The following is a 27,196-nucleotide window of genomic DNA, read 5'->3' on the forward strand; positions in this document are numbered from 1 at the left end:
TTGCTTGTAACTATTTATTTGTGTTTGTGTCTCAGGTCAAAACTCCAGTAGAAAAACCAATAAATACAATCACGAACTGCCACATGCACGGTCTGCCCTATGCCAACACTGCAAGGAGTTCCATACAGCGCGGCTTCCAACTGGAAGGACAACAAGAGAGCCCAGAGTGGGACCTGTGCTGTCTAGAAGACATGGGGACCAGGGTTCCACAAGAGGCTGCTGCTATGGACTCAGATTTGGTTTCTCTCAGCGGGCTGTAAACCCATCAAGTAGCCAGGTGGTAAATGGTTTGCAAATTGGGAGAAGCTAGGCATCAATTCTTTTTTTAAAGTGGGATATTTTAGGAGATAGTAGCCACCAGTGTCGTCCCTGTGCCCCAGGTCATACGACATTGACAAAGACACATTCTCAGTGGTTGTGTGGCCTGCCCCTTCCCCTCCCCCGCCCACCAGGAGGGGCGTCTACTGTAGAACGGGGATTCTTGATGGTTTCATCTACAGACACAATAAGGCAAGCAGCCTCAGACGCGGCCGTCAGCGCGTTGATGCGCACAATGGCCGGCTCCCACACGTAGGCTTCAAAATTATCGGCGATATCTTCGTTGTTCACGTCCACGCCATACCAGGTACCTCCCTGAGGAAGACAGCAGGAGGAAACATCAGTTACGCAGCAAAACAGGAGGGTGCAGACAAGAGGACAGGGAGAAGGGAGATGGCTCCTATGTGCTAACATACAGCAGGGGACAGCAATTCTCCTCCTCATTAACCTCACTTGAAATCAGAAAGAGTCTTGCTTGAGGAAAGTATTAGCTCTTAGCACTTTCCATCTGCCAGCTGCATTACAAACCATTAACTATGCCTCACACTGTCTCTGGCATTCACACCACTTAATGTACAGAGAAGCTAACAGAGAGAGATCAAAGTGCCCCTCACACCCAAACCAGATCTCAGGAATTGCCAGCTCCTAGCCCTGGGCTCAGACTGCATCTTTCCTAACCAAAAGGCGCAATCACTTATCTTGCATACAGCATTTTACAAACTCTCCCTTGCTATCAACCTCATGGCTAACACAACTTAGATGCAGTCAGCTCTGGGGTGGACATGGCAAAGATCACAAACACTGCCCAACCATTTGCTAAGAAGGGAAGACCCATACTGGAGTCAAGTGAAATTTCCAGGGGCACTTAAGGAGGCAACATATAATTGTCTGAACTGGAATCTGGCCAGGTTTGCATTTCATTGGAAAAGCACGATCAACCTTTATAATCCATCACTTTAAGGTTTAAAAGAGAAGACTCCTCCTGACAAGTGATGCCTTTTCAAAAAGCAAATCAAACCCCAGTAGCAGCTCTAAAAAAGTCACCCCACAGCTGCAATCAAAAGGAAAATAGGTTTCAGAGTAACAGCCGTGTTAATCTGTATTCGCAAAAAGAACAGGAGGACTTGTGGCACCTTAGAGACTAACCAATTTATTTGAGCACAAGCTTTTGTGAGCTACAGCTCACTTCATCGGATGCATCATATGAAGTGAGCTGTAGCTCACGAAAGCTTATGCTCAAATAAATTGGTTAGTCTCTAAGGTGCCACAAGTACTCCTTTTCTAAAAGGAGAATAGTTTCTCTTTATGACCAGCAGCAGATTCCTCATCACATGTGAAAACCATTCACAGTACTTAATCAAAGAGGCAGCAACCGAAACAGTTACAGTTGTATCATTGCTCTGTTCTGCATGCTTCAGAAATTCAGTGTTATCGGTTCTCCTGGGAACATGTTCGTTCAACGGGGCGAGCCCACCTGTGCATGTTTGGCTCTCAGTTTGTTCAGAATGTTGGTGGCATCAAACCCGGCATTGTCACAGAGCTGGCGTGGAATGATCTCAAGGGCTTTAGCATAAGCTCCTATGAGCAACTGTTGTTTGCCTGGAATGGTCCTGGAGTAGTCCCGGAGGTATTTCGAAAGTTCCATCTCTATAGCACCACCGCCAGCAACAACGGAGTCGTTCTGAAACAGAGCAAGAGTAAAATGTTCCATGACCTTTCTCCAAACACAACGATTACACTGAAACTAGTTAGAGGAGAAAGCCCAGGACACGAAATTAACCTGTTACAGATCTGGTTGATGGCATCTCTGGATCTGGAGTATCCACATCATGCAAGCCACCACCACCGTCAGGACAGCCTGCCTACTTTGCAGGTAGTTTCTGCAGAGGGCCAGTGGCTCCTCCAGGCTTGGGAGGAAATGCTCTGGAAGGGGAGCTTACCCTGCCACAGACATACGTGGGTGCCTTTTCTCCAGCTCCCCATTCTCTCAGGCCAGACACAGACTTGACTAGTAGTGAATTAAGTTACTTTCACTTCCATCAAGTGGTCAAAAAGATGGCACAAGCCTGATGTGCCATTTTCGCAAAACAACTGCTTTGCTGCCGAGTGCCGCTACCAGCTATTTCTCCTGCATTTCCTTTGGTAAATCACAGATTGAGGAGTCTTTGCTAGAAGAAAATGGTCCAAAATCCTAAACTGCTTCCTCTTATGTCCCCCAAAGCACCCGTGCTCTGAGAATGCCTTACCTCAATGTATGCTAACACAGCAGTAGCTGTACGCGTGACGTACTATCCAGAGATGCCTACAAGCTATCAAAGATGACAAGCACATGGGGGGCGGGGGGATAACACATGTAGACACAGATAAATATCACTGTCCCGGTGCCCCTAGCCCTGACTCATATCAGTTAGCCAGCTGCTTGGAGAGTCACCAGGATGCGTTTCAAGGAGAGGGCCGATAGCTTACGTTCAGTGCGGGGCAGAGTGAGAGTGAAAAAAGCCTCGAAGGAAGATGAGAGAGAAGCAGGCAAGTGTGTCGGGGTACTCTGCTAAGGCACCATCCAAACCAAATGGAAGAGCCATTCTGCACCCGCGGGGATTCCTGATCACTCATCGGACTGGGGTTAGCACATACACGCCCCATTTGGTCAGGGGGCAGTTCTAGCCTCCAGGGCTGTGCTAGAGGAGAACGCCAGACAGCGTTCAAGGGTGGCTGGCTTCAAGAGGCCTGTGTTACTTTGGACACTGTCCCTTCAATACTGGCCAGCTTTCTGTTCACTGCACTATGGGAGTGGAGACCCATCGTATTGCTTCTCCTGAGAGGCAGGATCCTCCTGCCCCCAAACAAACACGTTCCCGCTTTCCTTGCCGCACACACTTTCCCAAAACATCCCTCCACCCAAGGCGCTGCATGGGATTTACCTCCTTGCTAAGGAAGGTAAGTTTCAGGTCCTAGACAGACTGTGATGGCCTTTCAAACAAGAACCCTGGCCTATGGCAAATGTAAACAGCTGGGCAACATCTCCAGTTCCTCCATACCTTGATTGCTCTCCTGACTATCATGATGGCATCATGTAGGGACCTCTCAGTCTCTTCCATAAACTGCTCTGCACCTCCTCGCAATAGAAGCGTGCACGTCTTTGCCTTTGGACAGCCTGTGAAGAAGTTGTACCTGCCGAGAGCAGAGCATCTCAAGGGTTAGCACTGCCAGGATAACCAGCACCTGGGGCTCATCTACACAAACACGTGGTTTGCACCAAGCTGGGGTGTAAGTCTACCCAGCGCTAGCCTGCCATGCACAGACTGGCTGCAGAACCCGCTGTCACATTCTGACAGTTCTGTAATGCGTTCTTACACAGCGTGCGTGGAAATGGGAGCGATCAAAACACACCAGGGAACTGTTAACGCCTGGCCAAACGATGTGCAGCAGGCTAGCACAGGGCAGACTTACCCCCCAACTTGCTGCGAACTAAGTGTTCATCTAGACAAGTCCTTAGACAGCTTCAAAAGGTGCTTTGTGGGTGACCTGGCAAGAGAGATATTTCTTTCCAAAGCCAAACACATCTGCAGCCCTTCTAACTTATACTGTGACCCTGTTGAGTCTCTAGAGACACAGGGGAGGGCCAGATTAGTCTATGAATGGGATGCAAGTTCTCTGCAAATACCCAGGTACTTGCCCCTGCCCGAGTCTGTGCTGAAGCAGTTAACTGGGGAGAAACAAACAGCAAGAGGGGTTAGGATGTTGGGATTAGTCCCCAAGAGGATCTCTCCCTTGAGATGGGCCACAGGATGAAAAAGCTGAAAATCCACTGAGGTATGGTATTAAGCTTAATTTGTGCTAGCTGATGTACAATGTGGCTGTGGGGTATTAACACAGATGCCCCACTCAAGCCGAGAAGGGGCTGCATTGCAGGTGATGGATGAAGGGATGCCTATATGATTTAGTTGGGGATTCGTCCCGCTTTGAGCAGGGGGCTGGGCTAGATGACCTCCTGAGGTCCCTTCCAACCCTGATATTCTATGATTCTATGATATACTGTTTGTATATTGCTGCAGGATCCTTTGTACATACAAGACACTATATTAAGTCCACCGGACCTCAAGAGGTGTGACGAGGTGCGATACGCTTGGCCAGACATCAAGCCAAAACATGGAGAGATACTCAGACACGCTGAGATTTCACCAGGTTAGCACTTTACCGGTCAGAAATGTTACTCTTACAGCAGTAATATTCCAACACAAATTAAAATGCCACAGTTCAAGCTACGGTATATTTACCTCTCCCCTCCAATCTGGGCCTCCTCGAAGAGTGCACACTGTCCCAGAATATCATCTGTGAGGGCATTAACACTAGTCTGAATAGACCCACCACAGGCCTGCAACGTACAGAAGAGACAAGGTGGCTTTAGTGTAACAGCAGAGGGACAAGCCCGGACAGCAGGTTACTGTTCTACAATGGCATCATAGTCACAGAGCCTTGTGACTGGTTGGAATGACTGTGACCTCTAACTCCCAGACACGGAGCAGCCTTGGCTGTAGCCTCCCCCAGGAGAAGGCTTAAGAAGCTACCAGCAAGAGAGACCAGAAATACCAGGGGCAGCACATGAAGGGTTCGGAAAACCTGACTGTTACACCAGCGTAACCGTATCAGTTAACCCCCCTCCTCACAAACGACAGACTTCTACTGGTACAGACACTGGGTGCAGAGCAAGCCGAAGCAGTAGACAGAACACATTACGCTTACAGAGATCCTTCTGGCAGAGGAGCTCATGTTTTGCAGACACCAGTCAAGTGACATAGGTTAAATATCCCACCTATTTCCAGATGGATAAACTGAGGTACAGGTAAAAAAAGTGTAAGAAGGGCACTGAACTCCCAATCTCCCACTGGGACGTGGGCACCGAACTCCCTCCGGCTCCTCTGAAAATCCCGGCTGAGTGACTTGCTCAAAGCCATAAAATTACTGTAGTAAAGTCAGCAAAAAGAATGCAGGAGTCCTATTCCAACCACTACAGCACAATCCCCCGGACAGCAGAGCTTTTAATATGCTCCTCCATGCCTTAGCAAAGCATCAAATGGTTTAAAAGATCTTTTAAAATCTTCACTCGTAACGTCCCTTTCTTCATGCCATCTGCGTTGTTACTACAGTGCTTTACGAGTGATCTGGCCAGTAGACAGGCAACCCCAGATATTTGCCCTGCTTGCCACCCCCTAATGCCAGCCCCGCACTTGCAACCTCCCAAAACATGTCCCATGACCCCTCTGGGGGCTGCAACCCCAGGTTGAGAAACACTGATCTAAATGAGTTGAGTACCCTCTGGAGGTACTCGCGTACGCCGGGCTGAGAACCACCGGCTTACAGTTCAGTACAGGGCAGGGCAGGGAGTGAAAAAAGCCTTGAAGGATTAATAGCAAATCTAAACCCCTTATTACAAAAAGATGGAAGTTACCATCATAGTCCTTTTGAGATCTTCTTCCGGAACTCGACCAGCACAAAACAGATCTCTGTCTGCGAAGTACTGAGTAGCTACGTCACCAATCGGAAGCTTGGACAAGACGACTTTGGCTCCCGACTTGTGGATTTTGTCTAACTTGTCATACAAGATGCTCCACTCTGCATCCACAATAGCCTGGTAATCCTAGCGGAAAAGAATCAGAGACGAGCTTGCAATGCAGTTTCATTACAAAGAATTGCAAATGTCATCATAGGTTACCTGCACAGGGAGATCCCTTGTGAGACAAAAGGCAGCGATAATGCTGCTTTATGCAGCCTTGGAAAGATGTTCACTTTACACACTCACAGGCAATTTTAGGTCACTCTTTTTATAAGGAGACACAGAGAAAGTTACAAAGCTCAAAGCAGCATGACTAACAGATAAAGGGATTGGAGGAACTAACAGGAAGACAGTGACAACTCAGTGTATCCTGATAACAGGTGATTAATGGGGAGGAGAAAGGAAGGGTTGTACAAATATCTGAGTGTTATTTATAGGAAGGAGAGGAGACTGTCTAATGCAGTTAGCACAAGGAACTAATATAGCATACCCTGCAACAGAGAAGAATGCAGATAGCGACGGATATTGATCTTGTGTTTTTCCATAGTGCTCAGACTTTACAAACCAGACACAAAAGAGTCATTCCAGCCATCAATAAAATGCAGCCACTGCTGGGTGGCAAGGATTTAAACCGGGAACAGCAACACTATAGAACCATTCAGGACAGACAGTAAAGGAAGCCATGTTTGCTGGGACGGCCTGGAGAATTTATGGGGAACGAAGTAATTACCCAGACTGTAACATGGCCAAAAAACCAAGATTGACTCCTCTATTCCCGCATAAACAGCAAGGGGATCTCGGGTGACCACAACTGCTGTGGGAACCAAAAATTAGCAACTCAACCCTCAATTAAATTCTCAGCCCTAACACTGTCTCCCCGTAGTTTTGCCTTGAGCTTCCTCCCATGTGATGTTCCTCCAACAGCTTCTGTGTTTATCAGAAGCTGCACATGCCCAGTGGCTAAAAGCTTCACCTTGTTTTAATGCACTATGTGACACTCTAGTGATTTCCACACCTGTATGAAAATCAGCATTTAGGACACTGCTCAGTTCCAGTTTATCCAAAGGGCCGGTCACTGGAATAAATGCAACATGAGCCAGAGGCCAGACGCAGAGTTTGCCAAACTGTGGGTCACGACCCCGCCCCACGTACAGGGGGGCGTCACAAGATGTGCATGCTGCACAACCTGGGGCAGCTGCGTGCCCTGGCTACCACTGCCTCGCTGTACTGCGTGCGCTGGGCAGGGACAGCGCTGGCTCATCAGCACAGTCGCTCTGCAGCACACATAGGACAGTAGAGCGAGGTGGCATCGACTAGCAGAATGGGGCTCACAGCTGCTGCTGCGCCAATCCCATGCACAGTGGGAGGGAGTCGAGCCAAGCCCAAGGGAGTTAGGTTGTTTTCTGACCTGACCTTGCACAGGCTGTTGTCAGGTCCCATTGGGTTTGGGTCACAGGGCTCTATCTCAGACCTCTGGGGGGGTCACATTAACAGAGATGAGTCCAAGGGCGCGTCGGGGGTGGCACAAACAAGTTTGGGAATTACTAGGCTAGAGAAAAACATAGTGGTACTGTCCTTTCCATATTGGCCAGGGACAACTCAGCCGCGGGATGACAGACTTCCCTTTGGACCTGGAATACTGGGTTTCAGTTGGAACAGCCTGCCCAGGTCCTTAAATAAGGCCAATGATGCATATCAATCTGAGCTGGTAAGACAAGGGTACATAATGCAGCGATAGTTACGTGTGGAAGGGCAACAACCCAACCCCATCCAGGAGGGAACAGCAACTCTCCTGCACCAGAAGGTTTAGAAGAGGCTCGGAAATAGTCAGAGAAGCCTCATTCTGCATTGGAAGTGCACGTTAGTTTTGGTCTTGATCTTTCCTTTCAGCTCTTACCTTCACGTTGTTGACTCTCACTTCAGCATTGTCTTTCTCTGCTTTGAGCTCTAGCTCAACGTTCAGCAGAGCGATCTTGGGGGACTCGTACTTTTTCGGCTGCATCTCAAACCCGGCATAAGAGAACGTTTTCTTAAAGGCAACTCCAGCCACCAGCTGGGACTCCTGAAAGAAGGGGGTTGGATGTTGGGGTTAGCCCGGCAGGGTTAACGAGATCCTGCAGGAGGACTCCCTGCTTCAGAATCAATGTATAAGGCAAAGTGCCATTTACCCTACGACAGCTGTTTCTTTTGATTAACCCACCCTTACAGAATACAAGTGGCAAACATTTATCTCCTCTGCCCAGGAAACCACGCTCTCCCATCAGATCCTTCCCAGCACACAAGATACCATCGCAAAAGGCACTATACAAAAACTCAGGCTCAACTCTCCAGTCTCTCACTGATGCCTTTCCCATTTGTACCCTTTGAAGATGCCTACCCCGGCTCAACCATCTCCCTAAACTTGATCTTTTCTTGCCTTATTCTAGATTACAGCAATCTCGGGATGGGAGCTGCTAAGCACATGAGACTGGCTTGCCCAACGCTGCCCCCGATAACACTCCATGTTGGAAAAAAGTCAGTGTCACATTCTCTTCCCATCCTACATCTTTCTAACAACCCACTAGTTTCCACGTGGATTTCTCCCCAGCAGGCTTTCCTGCAGGGTCAACTACCCCAGGAAAGTATAGACTCAAGGTCATTAGAATGGGGCTTCTGCACCAGGCCTTCAGAAAATGCCAGTTTCCTTTCACAGCACTCCCTGGTCTCCTGCCCTCTGGGAGGAGTCAGGGCACAGCTCCAGCCCTTGAGTTACAACAACCTCTTGTCTCACCCCAAATTCAGCAACCATGCTGGCAGCTCCTATCCTGAGCATCCAGAACCCGGATGCAGCACATCCATTGTGACCAGGAGGAGCTGCCAAAGCCACAAAACCCTTCCCCAGGGTACATGAGCATGGCCCTCAAGGTGACCCAAAACCTTCACACAGCCTGGAGCAGAGTTACCTCAAGAGTTCAACCGACACCCTGGAAAGCAGGATGCTGCAATATCCTCAGGCTCACAGACCTGCCCTGCTAAACTCCTCAAAGTGGCAATTGGGGGGAAAAAACTATCCTCAAACCTGTTCAAAATCAAATTCAAGGGCAAGCAGCATCTGACAAAACTAGCTTCCATTCTCTGTAGCTCCTGCCAGGAACAGCTGAAATGATTTTCCTTAGAAAGTAAGGAAATAGGATGGTCTCTCCCATCTCAAATCAGCGGGAGGGAGTTTTCTGTGACTCTCTGAAATGCTAGCAGACCCTCAGTTATGACTGGGTGCATGCAGAACCAATTCTGATTGACTACATTACCTGTCTGGGTGAGATAATGCAGTACTGATCACCTCTTTTCTTCATGGAAATGCCTGTGTGAAGTATTTACAGGCAGAAACCACCACAGAATAACAATTCACACACTAGAGACTAGGACAGGCTCCAGTTTTCAGTGGAGATATGCCAACTAACCCACCATCTACATGGGATTAAGATATAAGAGACTGAGACAGCACCAACCACCTTTTACCCCAGGAACGGTTTTCTACGTGGTATGTACGTTTAACACTATGTACCACAGGTGGTCAGACACTATGGTGATGGGCACCACATAAGAACCTAGGCAAACAAATGGAAATGGACAACCCTTCGCAGCTCATACAGTCTATTCCCTCTGGCCAATTCAGGATGAGTCTCCTTGTGGTATGTAAACAAGGATGTTAGTTACTTCTAGAACCAAAGAAATGTAAGAACTACCACCTGAATAAGGGCTGAAGACCTGACTTCTCTACTGCCTTGTGGAGTCCTTCATCCCCGCATGAAGCAGGTGTAGTGAAAGCTAGAAACACAGAAGTCACCACTACCATCAGTTATAGCATTGCAGACCCGCTTTGTACAAAGGGCAGTGCTGTGGAGGATCTGGCTGGTACGTTGTGCACAGAAACACAACCCTACCCACTCCTGCCTGTTTGCAAACTAAAGTGGGGAATTACAGACAGGAGGCAAAACAAGGAACCACTGACCAGCGTGGGGGATGTTTTGGGCATGAAAACCCTGGCACCGAGTAGGAGCAAATGATTAGGGCTCTAAGGGTATGTGCACAGGCCAGCCGTGGGGTTTTCTTTGCTGTGTAGACATACCCTAAGAACTCCTCTGAGCTAACAGGAAACTCAGAAAGAACTTACTTCCAGGGCACCTCCCTGCACCTTCTTTATTCCAATCATTTTGAGCTGCAACAACTCATCAAGCATCATGACGGCATCTACCACCATCCGGGAGAAAAAGTCCTTCTGCTGTGAGATCAGCTTGGAGTTGAGGGCTGTGGCTGCACATTTCTCCAGCAGCCTTCTTTGCTCGCTGCAAGAGAAAAGAAAAGTCACATTTTGCTCATGTCTTAGTGCCCTTTGCCAGATCGCAAAGCATTTTATATGCATTTCTTAAGCCTCACTCCCACCTCCAGCCCAAATGAGGAAGTATTAGCCCCCTTCTACAGAGAGGGAAACCGAGGCACACAGTGTTTGAGGCCCAAATTTTCAGAAAGGGCCTCTCTAATTTACAGAGCTCCGCCTCAGACACCATGGGTCCAGACGTCAGAAGTGCTCAGCACCCACAACTCCAACCAAAGTCCACGGAAGCCACAAGCGTTCAGCTGTTCTGAAACACAGACCCCAAGGATCTCAAACGGGGCACCCAAACTAGAGGCCATTTTGAAACCTTTGGCTTACACTACTTGTTAGAAGTTGTAAGAGGGCAGGAACCAGAACTCAGGAGGGACCTGAGCTCACTGCTATGTTTACTAACGGTTACCAGAACTACTGTATTTTGCATCCACTGATGGATGTGCAGGGCTTCCCCCACAGTCAGTAGGAATAATAAAAACCATTCAGTGTGCAACATTCCCTCCTCATTAGAGCAGCTCAGTTCATTAGGGCCAAAAGCTGCCCACAGAGGTACATAAGGCGAGGCACATAGTAAGTGGCCTGATTTTCAGAGACATGCTGAGCATCTAAGATGCTTGCTGATTTCAGTGGGAGCTGCAGGTGGTTCAGTTCCCAGTGTGAAAAATCAGGCCATTTATTTAGGCGCCTAGCATTATGCACCCAAGCTGGCAAACAATGGCCTAGATACTCTTCTGGAGTAACAGCCTTGGAGAGATAGCACTGCATCTTCTTAGTCAGACCTACAGATTCCAAATTCAGAGAAAAATCTAGCTGTGGCTGCAGCTGCTGATCCCAGATCTGAATTTGGCCTGGAATCTTCAACCTAGGACCACATAAAGTGCAGCAAAAAACAACTTTAAAATGCCTCTGAACCAACAAGGCACTTCCTCGGGCAGATCTACCATCTAGTCACAATATAGGCTTCTCAAACTCAAATAGGAACTTACTCTTTATCGTCCTTCTTCACTGTCACCGAAATCTCTTTGATCTTATTTACAGCCTGTCAAAACAAAAGCCAGTAGCTGGAATTAGTGGCTCACATTTAAGAATGTGATCAGCTCTCCAGCATATTCTTGTATTTCAACCTTCATTGCTACTTTTGATGCAGTTGAAATTTTAAGTACACAAGAACAGCCATAGTGGGACAGATCAACGGTCCATCTAGCCCAGTATCCCATCCCTGTCAGTGGCCAGAGCCAGATGCTTCAGAGGGAATGAACACAACAGGGTAATTCTGAGTGATCCATGCTGTCATCCAGTCCCAGCTTGTGGCAGTTGGAGATTTAGAGACACCCAGAGCATGGGGTTGTGTCCCTGACCATCTTGGCTAATAGCCATTGATGGACCTATCCAAGTATTTCAGCTATTCTACTGCTTCCAGTCCAGTAATCAAGAACCATCTCTTTAAACATCACTGCTCTGAAAGAAACCCAGCATCTATAATAAACTGGGAGGAGTGGTAGATATGCTGGAGGGTAGGGATAGAATACAGAGGGACCTAGACAAATTAGAGGATTGGGCCAAAAGAAATCTGATGAGGTTCAACAAGGACAAGTGCAGAGTCCTGCACTTAGGACGGAAGAATCCCATGCACCGCTACAGACTAGGGACCGAATGGCTTGGCAGCAGTTCTGCAGAAAAGGACCTAGGGGTTACAGTGGACGAGAAACTGGATATGAGTCAACACTGTGCCCTTGTGGCCAAGAAGGCCAATGGCATTTTGGGCTGTATAAGTAGGGGCATTGCCAGCAGATCGAGGGACGTGATCATTCCCCTCTATTCGACATTGGTGAGGCCTCATCTGGAGTACTATGTCCAGTTTTGGGCCCCACACTACAAGAAGGATGTGGAAAAATTGGAAAACGTCCAGCGGAGGGCAACAAAAATGATTAGGGGACTGGAACACATGACTTTTGAGGAGAGGCTGAGGGAACTGGGATTGTTTAGTCTGCGGAAGAGAAGAATGAGGGGGGATTTGATAGCTGCTTTCAACTACCTGAAAGGGGGTTCCAAAGAGGATGGCTCTAGACTGTTCTCAGTGGTAGCAGATGACAAAACGAGGAGTAATGGTCTCAAGTTGCAGTGGGGGAGGTTTAGGTTGGATATAAGGAAAAACTTTTTCACTAGGAGGGTGTGAAGCACTGGAATGGGTTACCTAGGGAGGTAGTGGAATCCCCTTCCTTTGAAGTTTTTACAGTCAGGCTTGACAAAGCCCTGGCTGGGATGATTTAGTTGGGGATTGGTCCTGCTTTGAGCAGGGGGCTGGACTAGATGACCTCCTGAGGTCCCTTCCAACCCTGATATTCTATGATTCTACAAATATCACTGGAACTGCTCTACTGCTGTCAGCACAAGCAATGATAGGAAACCAGATCTAGAAGCAGATGAGATATGCTGAAGCCATGTGTGTAACTCAAGCACACTTTTAAGTGCAAGCAAAATTCCTATGGACGCAGAGGATGGGGTAGTAAACTATTTTCACTTCCTTTTTAAAATGACTACATTCCCTGATGCTCCCTCCAAAACACTGTTCTAACAATGTTGGGACAGGACCCTGAAGTGAGCCTTTGGGCATTTTAAGCCAGACCTCCCACATTCGGTCAGGCTAAGAAAGAAGCCATTATAAAGTTCCTAGTAGTAACAACTGAGATGAGATTTAAAGTCATAAAGGCTTACTGGCTGCTGTTGTGTTTTAAAGAAGCCAGCTGATATTCTGCAGTGGGGTGGAAGGGATTGTTACTGCTCATGATACTCTCCCCCAACCCCAGTCCATTTTAGAGATGGTTTTTGCCCTCTTCTGGTACAGAATCACTGTCCAAGATGTTCTAGACAACTATGCAATTTTGTGGTAACAGACGGACTCCCCACGAGCCTATGCATTTCCCTACCAGCTCGGTTGCAGTGCGGAAGGCTCGGATGATGATCTGAGGATGCACACCTTCCTCCACATAGGGCTTCACTTGTTTCAGGAATTCTGCAGCCAGCATAGTCACAGAGGTCGTGCCATCCCCAACCTGCAGCACCACAAGGAAGTTTGTTCATATCACCATCACATCCTAAAGGTTCTACATTAGCACAAGTTCATCAAACCCAAAAAGTACAGTTTCAGAAAGACATCCCACCCTTAAGCATGAGGTTTACATACTTTGAATGCAAACATGGACATTTGACTTAGACACTTATGCTGCCAATGCCTTCCAGAGACCTGAGCAACACACAAGGCCCCACTTGGTATCCCAGCATTTCATAGTACAGTAACTCCCCACTTAACATCCTCTCGCTTAACGTTGTTTTGAACTTATGTCCCTGCTCAATTACAGAACATGCTCCATTTAAAGTTGTGCAATGCTTCGCCATAATGTCGTTTGGCTGCCTGCTTTGCCCACAGTTGGCAGCCCCCCATGTTCCCCCCACAGCGCCTCCCGCCGGCCAACAGACCCTGCAGATCAGCGCCTTCCTGCCCGCGGCAATCAGCTGGCTTGTGGCATTCAGGAGGGAGGGGGGAGGAGCAAGGACTCGGCGTGCAGGCTCCCCCTCTCCCCTCAATGCCGCAAACCAGCTGATTGCTGCAGGCAGGAGGCGGGGGAGGCTGCGCACCATGTCCTCACTCCTCCCCCCTCCACGCCACAAGGCAGCTGATTGCCAGGGGCAGGAGGGAGGCACGAGGACACAGGGTGTGGAGTAAAGGGGAAGGACGGGGGGGGAAGAAGAGGCGGGTTAAGGATGGGGGCTTGGAGGGAGGGGTGGAGTGGGCGAGCGGAGGGTTGAGGCCCCCCGTCCCTGGTGCCTGCAGAATAGGGGAAGCTGCTGCCGTGCAATGTGCTTCTCCTAGCCTACAGCACCTTCAGATTCCTTGCCTGCCTCATTGTCTCCAGTGCCAGTGGGCTGTGCCTGTGTGGGGTAAGCGGGGGGCACCTCCCAACTATAGTGCTGTACTGTACTGTATGGCAAAAAAAAAAAATTCCCTGGAAGCTAAGCCCCCCATTTACATTCATTCTTATGTGGAAAATTGGATTTGCTTAACATCATTTCACTTAAAATCGCATTTTTCAGGAACATAACTACAATGTTAAGTGAGGAGTTACTGTATGCTTCCTCTGTCCTCATGTGTTTATGCTTCAGAAGCACAGTTGTTCACATTCATACCTCTGCATCCTGAGATTTGGCAATGTCCACTAACGTCTTAGCAGCAGGGTGGACGACATCAAGAAGTTTCAGGATTGTGGCGCCATCATTTGAGATAGTTGCTTTGCCTATGGTTTTAGAATAAGAGTTAAGTCCAAAGTTCCTGACTGAAGACACTTGCCTTCCCGCTCCAAAGACAGATGTAAACTCCAGCATTTGAGGGAGTTATTTAGAATTCAAGGCCAGTTAGATTAATATTTTGGTTAGTTTACCACACCAGGAAACCTCACTACACCTCTCTCTATTTTCCTTTTCAGGAAAAATTGGGCCCCTGGCTTTTGCTAAGGTAGAAAGGTTTCCATAAATTCTCTAAATGCGTGATTCCTGCACCGTGAGCTTTGCCATTGATTTCAATGAACAGAGGATCAAGCCCTAAATCCTCATTAAAGACAACTTTTCTCCAGACAAATGACTGTCCCTCAAAAGCATATGGAACATGATCACTGCTGTATTTCCACACATTCCCACAAGTTGAAAGTGACTGACTACTGACTACAGATCAGCTGAAAAAGACAGGAAATAGTCCAAGCTGAGGAAAAAGTAAAAAAGTAAACAGTATAAATGGTGAAAAGCAAAATGGGTTTGAAAGATGGCCAGTCTTAATCTTAATGTAGCTAAGCATTTTTTAAAATACATGAATGTTGATGTAAGAGTGCCTCTAACAACCCTGCTTGATAACATCACCTCACTTTCCTTCCCATTCTGGTTTTACAAATGGAGCGTGCTAGGTGCCACAGAGGGTTAACAATAACTTTTCATATACGGAAACTGTTAAATGTTGAAGGCTGGAATGTCATTGCCTCAGTAACACTCTTCAGGCTGCCCAGTGCTTCTGTTCTTGGAGCTCCAATGTTATCACTACTAACAGCAGATAATGCAGTCTGCTCATTCAACAGACCTTGATGTTACTCAAAGAAAGACCACAGACTTGGTTCGATGGAGAAGGTGCTCGGCCAAGTTTATTATCAACGAAGCACAGTACTAGCTCCCTGGATCTATGTCTCAGGTACACAAACACATGCATGCTCGTTACAATGGACTCAGCCAGTCAGCAGTGGGACTTTCTGCCGCCCTCTCGGTTGGGCAAAGGGTTAAGGCGAGGGACCCCAACATTTATAGACCGAGACATACAACTGGGATAAACAAGCTGTGTACCACTGTACGTATTTTATAATGCCTATTTTTTACCTGGTATTTTGGAGAAAATATTATTATTATTTTGTCAAGCCATCTTATCTTGTACTAGATTGGGATATAGCTGTACTAGCTGGAATATATTTACGTAAATATCCAATGCCTGGGACAGTAGCAGCAACTTTGCCAAGTTAATGTACTAGACAGTGAACTTATAAGCATCTGCTTTAATACATGGCCTGACTCTGGTTCATGGCCTCTGGTTCAGGCCTCAGATTTCGCATCAGGCTCTCTCTCTACCACAGACACCTGGGCTTAGTTGTGAAACAAGAGAAAATAAGTTCAGCAATGTCAGTTCACTCCCTGCTCAGGCACAGCACTTCCACAAAGAGCCAAACAACTCAGCGCTGCCGGCCATTTCTGGCTTAAGACAGGTTCATAACTAGAGAGGCAAATATCTCCAACAGCCAATGATGGGGCACTAGATGGGGAGGGCTCTGAGTTACTAAAGAGAATTCTTTCCCAGGTGCCTGGCTGGTGGGTCTTGCCCAAATGCTCGGGGTCTAACTGCTCGCCATATTTGGGGCCGGGAAGGCATTTCCCCCCGGGGTTAGACTGGCAGACAGCCTGGAGGTTTTATGCCTTCCTCTGCAGCATGGGGCAAGGGTCACTTGCAGGTTTAAACTAGTGTAAATGGTGAATTCTCTGTGGTTTGAAGTCTTTAAATCATGATTTAAGGACTTCAGTAACTCAGCCAGAGGTTATGGGTCTATTACAGGAGTGGTTGGGTGAGATTCAGTGGCCTGCGATGTGCAGGATGATCATGATGGTCCCTTCTGACTTTAAAGTCTATGAGGCAAAGATGTTTGTAGACCAGGTTTGAGGTGCACTGGCAGAACTGGAGACACAAAAACTTTTACAACACTTGGGCCACACTATGACAGGATCTAGCCAGTGCTATGGCACCTCCCTGTCATGACCACCTAGGTTTGGGGTATTTTTTAGAAAGAAAGAAAAAAAAGCTACCTTAACTCAGTCTCCTGGATAAACAATACATCCCTTTAAAGCTATTGGTATTTCTGTCACTAAAATATCTTGAACTAGCTGAGGCTGGAGTAAAGGTTTTAAGTTTGAATGTGATCACAAGGAATCAGACGTGTGCACTAGAAGGAGGGTCTCTGTTAGAACTGAAAGCTATTGTGTAATTGAGAGTTGGAATGAGAACGGGGGGTGAGATAAGCGTGCTGAATGCTGGGTTAACTGGTGGTTGATGACCAGGGGGGACAGACGGACTATCAGCCTTAGCTCTAAATTAGCTAATCTTTAGTTTGGGCTTTTCCCCCCCAAGTTGAACACAGAAGTACCATATAATATGTATCGTGCAGGGATGTTATCTGTTAGTTAGTCAAAAGCCACTGCCTTACATGTGGTAACACTGAAGTGTTAAGAGTCATGATACTTTAGACTTACCTCTGTCATCAACAATAAGTTTGTCCATGCCCCGGGGGCCAAGGGTGGTGCGAACAGCTTCTGCGATTACCTGGCAAGCACTGATGTTACTTAGAAGCTGAGGAATCCCTTGGGAGGTATCTGTGCCTTCCTTCAACAAGATAACTGGTGTGGGCTGAAAAGACAACATACGTTAGCCAATGCCTTGCTCAGATTTTAATAGGCCAACTAGTCCCCCTAAAAATAACTGTGCATATCAAAATTTTCTAGCTCAGCTAATTAGTATTATTCAATAAGTTCCCTGATGGGAACAATTTAGGAAATCAGTTCACTGTATTAGAGTGTCACTGCTTGCAATTCCGTACCTAAGGCTGAAACCAAAGTCTACCCCCCTGCCTTAGGCTCTATAAATCTGAAGATTGGATGTCTTAGAACTAAGGATTTCCATATTTTTCAGCTGTTTGGGGGTTTTCTTCTGAATTTAATCTTGACCTTGAATTACTTGAGTTTCTAATGAATGTAGTTCACTACTCTTGTAAGCGGTTTTTGGTTTTTTAACCTTTACATTTCTAAGCTGGATTCAACCGTAATTTACATTTGTCTGAAAAATACAACTAACATGAAGGATAACCAAGACCCGAAATGAAGATCCATTTTCTTCTAGAATACAATCATAATTCAACAAATGCAAGTAAATGAGCAGATCCTGTTAACATTGAATCTGGTTACCTGTCGGCTGCTACTCTGAAACCTGTCATGGATATGTTCTGTAACCCCCTTCAGAGGCTGAATTCCTGGCCCTTCCCCCTTCAACAGCATGAAGCACAATGAAATGAATACCCTCCAGCTTCAACTCTGCACTAGATAGGCCGTACCCATACTACTGCAACAGCTGTCAACAGTACCGAAGTGCTAGGCAGGCAGCGTGGATGGGGCAAAGGCATTTCTACCACTTTGTCATGTAAACTTGTTGAGATATTTTTCACGATGCCATGGTATGAACACCCGAGTCCCGTCTACTCTTGCATTGGTGCTGCCACCAGCACAGCTGTATCCATTGCTGGTGGTAACTGATATGCAGATAATGAGGCCTGATCTACACAAGAAAATTAAGGCACAACATCACCACTCAGGGATGTGAAAAATCTACACCAGAGGGGCTTAGTTAAACCAACTAAGTCCCTGTGTGAAGAGCTCTAGGTCAACAGAATTCTTCCATGGACCTAGCTACCAGCTCTGGATTACCTATGCCAACGGGAGAATCCCTAACGTTGGCATAGGTAACATCGACACTGAAGCGCTGCAGCTGTGTCGCAGACAAGCCCTGAATTCTGTAGTGTAGACAAGGCCTGAGAGGGAACATTTTGGGTCCCTCACACTTGGCTGACAGGGAAAATGGCTGGACAGTGTCAGAACTACAGATAACATATAACTGAAAGCAACAACAACAACAAAATTAGGCAAGCTCATGGAGGATAGGTCCATAAATAGCTATTAGTCAAGATGGTCAGGGATGCAACCCCATGCTCTAGGTCCCTAACCCTGCAACCCCCAGAAAACTGGGAATGGATGACAGAAGCTGGATGACTCAAAATTGCCCTGTTCTGTTGATTCTCTCTAAAGCATCTGGCACTGGCAACTGTCAGGGACAACACACTGAGCTAGATGGACCACTGATCTGAACCAGTGTGGCCATTCTTATGCTCTTAAGAGAATGACTGGGGGATTCTAAAAGGCCATGGTAACATCCAGCCAATGGATCTTCACTGTGCTCTAGGATGGTCCCATACCACACACCCTGCTAGCCAGCAACCAGTTTTCATCTCTCACTACCTCTGAAAAATCAGAACAAGATGGTATCGCTTAAAGAGGAAGCTAGTCCAACACCTAACGTGATGATTATCTTTACACCGTGATGGTAATGTGAGAGATTGAGCCATTACCAATAAATCATTTTACGGTAAGACCACTATGATTCAAAACAATTACAAAGTTGCGTTTCGAGATCTGTGGGACAAGGGGGACAAAAGTGGGGCATGAAAATTAAATATATGCCCTCAATTCAAGTTTGAAGAATATGTTGTGAAATAGAAACAAGGATCTTCTACCTCTGTCAGAATAACCCTAAACGGAAGTTTACACAGGAAATCCAATTATTCTGCCTTTGAAAAAAATCAAGTTATATGCAGTGCAATAATACTGCGTGCAGATGTGGTCGCCCCACCTCAAAAATCTATACTGGAATTGGAAAAGGTTCAGAAAAGGGCAACAAAAATTATTAGGGGTATGGAACAGCTTCCCTCTGAGGAGAGATTAATAAGACTGGGACTTTTCAGCTTGGAAAAGAGACGAATGGGGGGGGGGGGGGGGGGGGGGGGGGGATATGATAGAGGTCTATAAAATCATGACTGGTGTGGAGAAAGTAAATAAGGAAGTGTTATTTACTCCTTCTCAGAACACAAGAACTAGGAATTACCAAATTAAATTAATAGGCAGCAGGTTTAAAACAAACAAAAGGAAGTATTTCTTCACACAATGCACAGTCAACCTATGGAACTCCTTGCCAGAAGATGTTGTGAAAGCCAAGACTATAACAGCATTCAAAAAAGAACTAGATAAATTCATGGAGGATAGGTTCATCAATGGCTATTAGCCAGGATGGGCACGGATGGTGTCCCTAGCCTCTATTTGCCAGAAGCTGGGAATGGGCAACAGGGGAAGGACCACTTGATGATTACCTGTTCTCTTCATTCCCTCCAGGGCACCTGGCATTGGCCGCTGTCGGAAGACAGGAGACTGGGCTAGATGGACCTTTGGTCTGACCCAGTATGGCCCTTCTTATGTTCTATATTTTGTAACAGTCTCTGTCTGGACATTCCTAGGGCTGCCTTTAGCGTAGGCAAGGGGAAGTGCCCTCCACAGAAATGACAGGTCTGAGCTTTGCAGAACAGCCCTCTTGGTCTGCACAACTTGGGGACAGCAGGTGCAAGAATCAAAATGAGCCACGCCCATCTCCAACAGAACTGTGGGGACCACAATGACTACAGCTCCCAACATGCAACGCTCCACCTTGCCCACAGCAGCCAATGTGGGCAATCATGGGCCCCGCGGCTGTAACAGGGAGAGGAACCCCGAGGACTACAGATGCCAGCATGCAATGGTTTGAGCAGCCATAGGAGAGGGTAACAATTGTAATACCCAGAGGCTTCCTGCACCTTCCCTGCCGTTTCGACCTACACACTACAATCCCCAGCATGCAATGCACCACTTGCTCCCCCAGCCCGGAAGCAAGGTCGTGCGCGATGCCTGATGGGACTGGTAGTCTCGGCGAGACCACTATTCGCCCACCGTAACCAGGCTGTCCCGAACCCCCAAGACCCCCCGCTCAATGGGCTGCTCCAGGACTAGGCCGCAGCGCCCCTCGCCCTCACTGCCGCCGGGCTCTGCTGAGAGACGGGGCAGCGGCTCCGGATCCCCGCCGCTCCGGCAAAAGCCCGCCATCCCCCACAAATAACGGCGGCTCCCGGCCGGCCAGAGCCCGCCGGCGGCGGGGGGAGCCGCTGTCGGGCCGGGAGGGCCCATCCCCGGGGCGGATGGCGGCGGATGGAGCGGGCCGCGCCGATCCCACTCACCATCATTTTGACGGAACGTCCCGTTCGGCCCCTCCGACAGCGGCGGTTGCTGGTCCCACAATGCACTGCGTTCGCACAGAAACTTCCCGAGGCTTGGGGCGGAGTTCTAACCGGAAACGGGCGGCTCCTCCCTGCTACAACTCTATGGTTAGGAGCCAGCGGCTCGCCCCGGCCGGTGTCCCTTCCTTCCCTCAGCTGACCATAGAGATGCAAGGCTGGGTGGGTGGATGTGGGGCGTTGTCATTGAATAGCTCGTTATCTGGTAGGAGGAGGACGGGCGGGACCGGCGGGGCTCGCGGGGCGGACTGGCAGGGCTCGCTGACCGGCGGGCGGGGGGCGGACTCGTGGGGCTCGCTGACCGGCGGGTGGGGGCGGACTGGCGGGGCTCGCTGACCGGCGGGCGGGGGGCGGGACCGGCGGGGCTCGCTGACCGGCGGGCGGGACTGGCGGGGCTCGCTGACCGGCGGGCGGGGGGCGGACTCGTGGGGCTCGCTGACCGGCGGGCGGGGGGCGGACTCGTGGGGCTCGCTGACCGGCGGGCGGGGGGCGGCCTCGTGGGGCTCGCTGACCGGCGGGCGGGGGGCGGACTCGTGGGGCTCGCTGACCGGCGGGCGGGGGGCGGACTCGTGGGGCTCGCTGACCGGCGGGCGGGGGGCGGACTCGTGGGGCTCGCTGACCGGCGGGCGGGGGGCGGACTCGTGGGGCTCGCCGGGCGGGGGGCGGGGGGCGGGACTGGCGGGGCTCGCTGACCGGCGGGCGGGGGGCGGACTCGTGGGGCTCGCCGGGCGGGGGGCGGGACTGGCGGGGCTCGCTGACCGGCGGGCGGGACTGGCGGGGCTCGCTGACCGGCGGGCGGGGGGCGGACTCGTGGGGCTCGCTGGGCGGGGGGCGGGACTGGCGGGGCTCGCTGACCGGCGGGCGGGGGGCGGACTGGCGGGGCTCGCTGACCGGCGGGCGGGGGGCGGACTCGTGGGGCTCGCTGACCGGGGGGCGGGACTGGGGGGCGGGGGGCGGACTGGCGGGGCTCGCTGACCGGCGGGCGGGGCTCGCTGACTGGCGGGCGGGACTGGCGGGGCTCGCTGTCTGACGGGCGGGGGGCGGACTCGTGGGGCTCGCTGACCGGCGGGCCGGGGGCGGGACCCGCTGACCGGCGGGCCGGGGGCGGACCGGCGGGGCTCGCTGACTGGCGGGCGGGGGGCGGGACTGGCGGGGCTCGCTGACCGGCGGGTGGGGGGCGGGACTGGAGGGGCTCGCTGTCTGACGGGCGGACTGGCGGGGCTCGCTGACCGGCGGGCGGGGGGCGGAACCGGCGGGGCTCGCTGACCGGCGGGCGGGCGGGGGGCGGGACTCGCTGACCGGCGGGGCTCGCTGTCTGACGGGCGGGGGGCGGACTGGTGGGGCTCGCTGACCGGCGTGGGGGCGGGCGGGACTGGCGGGGCTCGCTGACCGGCGGGCGGGGGGCGGACTGGCGGGGCTCGCTGTCTGACGGGCGGGGGGCGGACTGGCGGGGCTCGCTGTCTGGCGGGGACCAGGGAGAGTACTGGTAGGGCTCACTTTTCTAATATCTGCTCTCCAAGTCCATATACAGCACCCATTGCTGTGGGGTGGAGCAGTGATACCTGGGCCAAGGTGGGGAAATGGTGCTGGTGAACAAGGAGCCGGTAGATGGGTTCCCCAGGGACCTGGAGTGCAGCAAGAGGGAGGGAAATGGGCCAGATTAGAGGGTCTGATGGTGGATGGTCATGGGCAGAGGGGCACCCATTCCCTGTCTGCATTAGAGAAATTTGCACTGGATTAAGCCATGTTGGTGTGAGCCTGCTTTACATCAGCGTAGCGCTTCCTCATTCGGGGCTTACACCAATGCAGTTACCATGACAGTGACTCAAATTCAGCCTAGATGGGATCTGAAGGGTTTAAAAATGTCAAATGTGCATACAGCAAAACTAATGGGGGAGTGGGGTTTGAGGCAGTGAGAGGGGCTGGGGCAGCTGCTGTAGTTGTGAAGCTAGTGAAATGCTGTGCAGAGATGGCAGGTAGTAGTCAGGGGCCGAGTGGGAGCAGAGCAGGCTGGAGAATCGGAAAGAGAAGCAATAGCGATCGCATCGTTAAAATCACAATTGTAAAAAACAAAACCAGCGTCCAGGGTCTTATTACTGCAACCCTTGCCCTCCCTTCCCTCCTCATTAAGTGAAAGCAACAAACATTGCGTCTACCCCCAGTCCTGCAGGTACCTGTGCAGCTTTATGACTGTTGGGAGCAGCTCCATTGTAGGGAATGGGGCTACTCATTTTAAGTAAAGGCACCCTGGTGTAAGCAAACCTTACTGAATTAAATTCGCAGTCCCCTCTTTGAATGGTCAGGCTCACAGGGGGGAAACTGAGGCACACAGTGCAATGCCTTGGTCAAGGTCACACAGCCTGTCTATAGCAGAGGCTGGAGTAAAACCCCACCTGACACCCAGGCCTGTGGAGCAGCCACAGCCCTCTCCTGGGAATATGCAATGAGACACTCACTCTTCTTTTCAGGAAGCGGAGTGGGTGGAAAAGGAGGAATTTGCTTCCAGTTACTTTGCTGCCTGATCTTGCTGAAAAATCTCCTGCTAATTTCAGTGGGGGCTGAATTTGTGAGCCTGGGATTAAATTATTTTTTTGCTTCCTCTCTACTAGGAACCTGTCGGTAATTACAACCCTCTTGTAGCCAGCAGTGGATTGACTGAAACCTTCACCAATGAGATCAGCAGCTGCTTGAGCTCACCAGTGAGTGGAAACTAGAGGCTGAGCTCTGCTCTCTTGCCAGTTTGAGACTTCTACAGTTAGAGGTGCATTTGGGAGCTGCGGGGAAGCTGGTGCACTGGCAGATGGCTGCACTACTCAGCACTGGCAGCTGGTTGCATTTGGTGCTCTCTCTCTGCGCCTGGCCTTTTGTTGATGGTGAGTACTGGCCTCTCGGGGGCTGGAGGGTGCCCCAGTGCTTGCATTGGGTCGGCACCTTTTCCAGTAAGCTTGCAAAGCCGGACTGTGCTGACCTGACAAGAAAGCGTTTAAAATGCACATTGAGCTGCCTGTTCAAAGTCTTGTGCTCTGATGCGGCAGCTGGCCTTGTGCTCAGATACTCTGTTAGCCTTAAATAAAGGCATGGGGAGGGGGTTAAAAAAAATCTTCTTGAGTGCTTGCCTTTGGGGTGAATTTGTGATTATTATTTATTCTTTGTATTCTCCTCGCTCTGCTTTATTTGCTGTCATGGAGACCTGCCAAACCTGTCAAGTTTTTAGTCTATTTATAAATTCCCATTTTCACTTCTATATTCTGCAAAGCAGTGGCAATCCGGCTCAGGAGGATCTCTCGGCACATGACCCAGGGTTTCTGAGTGCCTTGTGCTTTTAATTTTTTTCCCCTGTGTCTTGGCTTTGAAAGCAGTGAGTGAGCCAAAGAAAAATATAATGCAACATCCTCTTGCCCTGGGATGTGATCCCTCCAGGTCACAGCTGAGGTGGGAGAATCTTGCACTGCCGCTGCCTTTGTTTGGGGGCTAGAGGGAAGAGTTTTGTCCATTAGAGCATCGTTAATCAGCCCCAAAACTCATGCAAAGAGATTTGGAAAGGAAGATGGAGGGAATGCAGGATTGAGGGGCAGCCAGCAGGTAAATAAGGGGAGACTACAGCAGTTAAAAAATTGAGAAAGCAAAGGAGAAGATCCCAGAGGGGCGATTGCTCCGCTGGATTCTAGAAACGACCTTTGTTCAGTTTGGAGGCGCTTTCCAAAGGGCTGGCAGCCTATTTTTATGTCACACTGTGGAGGAGTCTTGTGATGGGTCCAGAGCTGCTCGCACAAGTTCATTTTCTGGCCGCGGCTGGGGGATTTGCTTAGTGTTGCTTGGTTCACGGTAGGTTAGCAGAAGTGCTGCTGCAGGATGTCAGGATGCTCTCAACAGTGCAGAGGGTTAGGACTCCAGCTGGACAGGTGCTGAACACTGACCGCTCCTGTTGATGTAGGCAAGAGCTGTGGGTGCTCAGCACCTCTCAGGATAAGGCCCTTATTTGCCATTCACCCTTGTACCCTCCCATCCCGTCCTCTGAATACTGTAGTAATTAACAACTCCCACTGACAAGGCACTTTATATCCAAGGATCTCGGAGCGCTTTAAGCCTCATGGTGCCCTTGAGAGGCAGGTTAATAAGGATCATTTCCCAGATTGTACAGATGGGGAAACTGAGGCACAGAACAATGAAGCGACGTGCCCGAGGACTCGCAGCCAGTTAGTGGCAGAGCCAGCAATAGAACCCACATCCCCAGGCTCCCCTGCTCCAGCCGCTAGACACCTCCCCCCTAACTGACACTGTAACCATCAAGAGGTCTCTGCGATTGCGAGGGAAGGGGTTTTTCCATAGTGCTAGCATCAGTGCATCCATGTGGATCAGTCTTCTGGGCTGCTAGAGCAGTTTGACCCTTTGGGGCTTCTGTCAATGTCTTTTTTCATTTACTTCAGCCTCTCACAAAGAGATCACAACCAAGCCCAGGTGTGGTGGGCTAAAGCTGTCCTCTCCTTTTAATTTAGATGGTGAATTGGATTGCTAGAGCATATTCTATGCTTCACCTGCATTAACTGCACCTCCCAACTCCCTTGTGCCATGGTCAAGTGTTATTCCCATTTACTATTGGAGGGGAAACTGAGGCAGAGAAAGGGTAAGGGCAATGTGTTTGAAAAGTGACTGGTGATTTTTGGGCACCCAACCTGACACATCTCCAGGGTCCTGATGTCCACCGGTGCTAAACACCAGCAGCTCCATTGACTTCATCTGGAGCTGTGGGTGCTCAAGGAACTTGGGAAATCAGGCCCAAGGTGCCTCAAACTGCAAAAATTGAGGGTACCCAGAGGTCAGTAGATGTTGGTGAAAATGCTGGTCTAAGGGAGCCTCCCAGAGTCACACAGGGTGTCGGTGCAACAGAACCCACGTGTCCCGCTGCCCATGCTTCTGCTGTAACTGCTAGCCAGCACTCCCTTCCCAAGATGTAAAAGAGCCATCCTGAGTCTTCAAAGCCTCTTTCAGGAAGTGCTGATTCAAACTATAGGTGAAGGGGCCCTCTCAGTGGGAGACCATCACCCCTGCCCTGGCTCAGCTGGAGCAGAGAAAAAGAGGACACACCTGTAAGAGGCTCTCAGGAGATCCAGCATAACTCTGACAGCTTCTGTGCCATAGCAAATTCAGCATTAAGCTTTCCACCCACTGCTTGTCAATGGGTCCCTAATTGCTTCCGTGGGAAATAAGTGGCTCCAGAATTAGTCGCGGAGGCAGGACATTTGGAGCTCTTAATTAAAGCACTTCTATGGCAGCGCCTTGGGATTCAGCTAACAATCATTGCGCATCTGCTGTGCCCGGAATGCAGCTGTGTTAAGCCTGCTGGAGTTTTGCAGGACCATTTTGTCAGGTGGCATGTGTTGGGCACTGAAAAAGGGACCTCATCGCACCAGGATTGGGAGCACTTTGTCCTGACTGGCCAGGTAGCCATTCCCCAACCCTCTCACTAGGGGTACTGTTACAAAGCCTGTTTGTTTGGAGGCGACGTAATACACATGGGACATTTGCAGGAGCAGAATTGGCACCGAGCATTGTTCCAGAGAATGGCATCAATAGATCTTTTCATGATCCTGAATGCAATCATAGCTTCTGTGGGGCAGCCTTCGCCGGGGTATGGCATTGAGGTGGCTTAAGAAAATTATGGAGAAGGGGTTGGAAAAAGGGCCCATGATGTATTTTCACAAGCACAGGGGTGTACGTGCAGGTGTCCTGGCCAAATTACACCAGGAGTCATTTCAATTCTGCCTCCCTGAAACATCCCTTGTGATTTCAGTGGAATGCCATATTCTTGGCTTCCTGCTCTAAACAGTTATGCAGCATTGCTGTGCGCTGTTGAACAGCTCCCTACGCACACCAGAACTGGCTGCATCAGAGTGGCAGGTGAATTGTGCCTTGTATATCCAGCCGCTATTAGATGAAAGGTGCTGTATAGATGAAATGTTATATAACCTGTTGCTTCTCTCACCCCCATTGAGAAGAGCTATTTTCACAGCAGCGTGATTGTGAATTTAGTTTTAAATATCACCAAGGAATTTCCCAAGAGCTTTTCCATTTTCCCCCCTTGTCTATTTTTTGTCTTTTTAAATACGCAGGGTTACGCATCCATGAATATTTGTATTTCCAAGTGCTGAGTCCCGGAGATATCCGCTACATCTTCACTGCTACTCCGGCCAAAGATTTTGGAGGCGTGTTTGTAAGTATGAGGATCAGATATGTATTAGACCTTTCATTTCTAGATTTTCTCAACAGCAACTAGTGGATTTGAAACCTGATCTTCATGTGGTCGTTTCTTACATTTGTTGCCCCTTAGAAACAGCGGGCCAGATTCTGAGTTCAGTTACATCAGTGTCAATTATTGAAACTGGTTTTGTTGCTCTGATTTACACTCCTGTAAGAGAGCTCCGAGTCTGGCCCGATGTGTGCAGATTGAACTTTGGAATT

General features: G+C 49.7%; 2 protein-coding genes across 8 annotated transcripts in view; one reads left to right on the forward strand and one right to left on the reverse strand.

The window, feature by feature from the left end:
• Positions 1 to 20,813, reverse strand: CCT7 (chaperonin containing TCP1 subunit 7). Its single transcript, XM_037898380.2, has 12 exons — positions 20,681 to 20,813; positions 17,070 to 17,223; positions 14,427 to 14,533; positions 13,169 to 13,294; positions 11,228 to 11,280; positions 10,026 to 10,197; positions 7,770 to 7,934; positions 5,768 to 5,956; positions 4,596 to 4,693; positions 3,357 to 3,489; positions 1,793 to 1,999; positions 1 to 633 (listed from the first exon to the last, which is right to left on the reverse strand). Exons 1-12 carry the CDS (start codon positions 20,684 to 20,686, stop codon positions 409 to 411), a joined length of 1,635 nt encoding a protein of 544 aa, XP_037754308.1. The 5' UTR covers positions 20,687 to 20,813; the 3' UTR covers positions 1 to 408.
• PRADC1 (protease associated domain containing 1) overlaps positions 20,791 to 27,196 on the forward strand; it is a 14,300-nt gene continuing 7,894 nt past the window's right edge. For 2 of the 7 annotated variants that reach the window (XM_037898384.2, XM_037898382.2), the window contains exons 1-3: positions 20,792 to 20,899; positions 23,347 to 23,610; positions 26,848 to 26,948. In XM_037898384.2, coding sequence (XP_037754312.1) covers positions 23,538 to 23,610; positions 26,848 to 26,948 — 174 coding nt within the window. In that variant the 5' untranslated portion in view covers positions 20,792 to 20,899; positions 23,347 to 23,537. Of the gene's footprint in view, positions 20,943 to 22,184; positions 23,611 to 25,233; positions 25,362 to 26,847; positions 26,949 to 27,196 lie in introns of those variants that run through there. The other 5 variants (XM_043544938.1, XM_007054900.3, XM_043544940.1 and 2 more) reach the window with 5 other exon arrangements.

Source organism: Chelonia mydas, chromosome 4 (assembly GCF_015237465.2).
Source record: "Chelonia mydas isolate rCheMyd1 chromosome 4, rCheMyd1.pri.v2, whole genome shotgun sequence".
Taxonomy (NCBI): Eukaryota; Metazoa; Chordata; order Testudines; family Cheloniidae; genus Chelonia; species Chelonia mydas.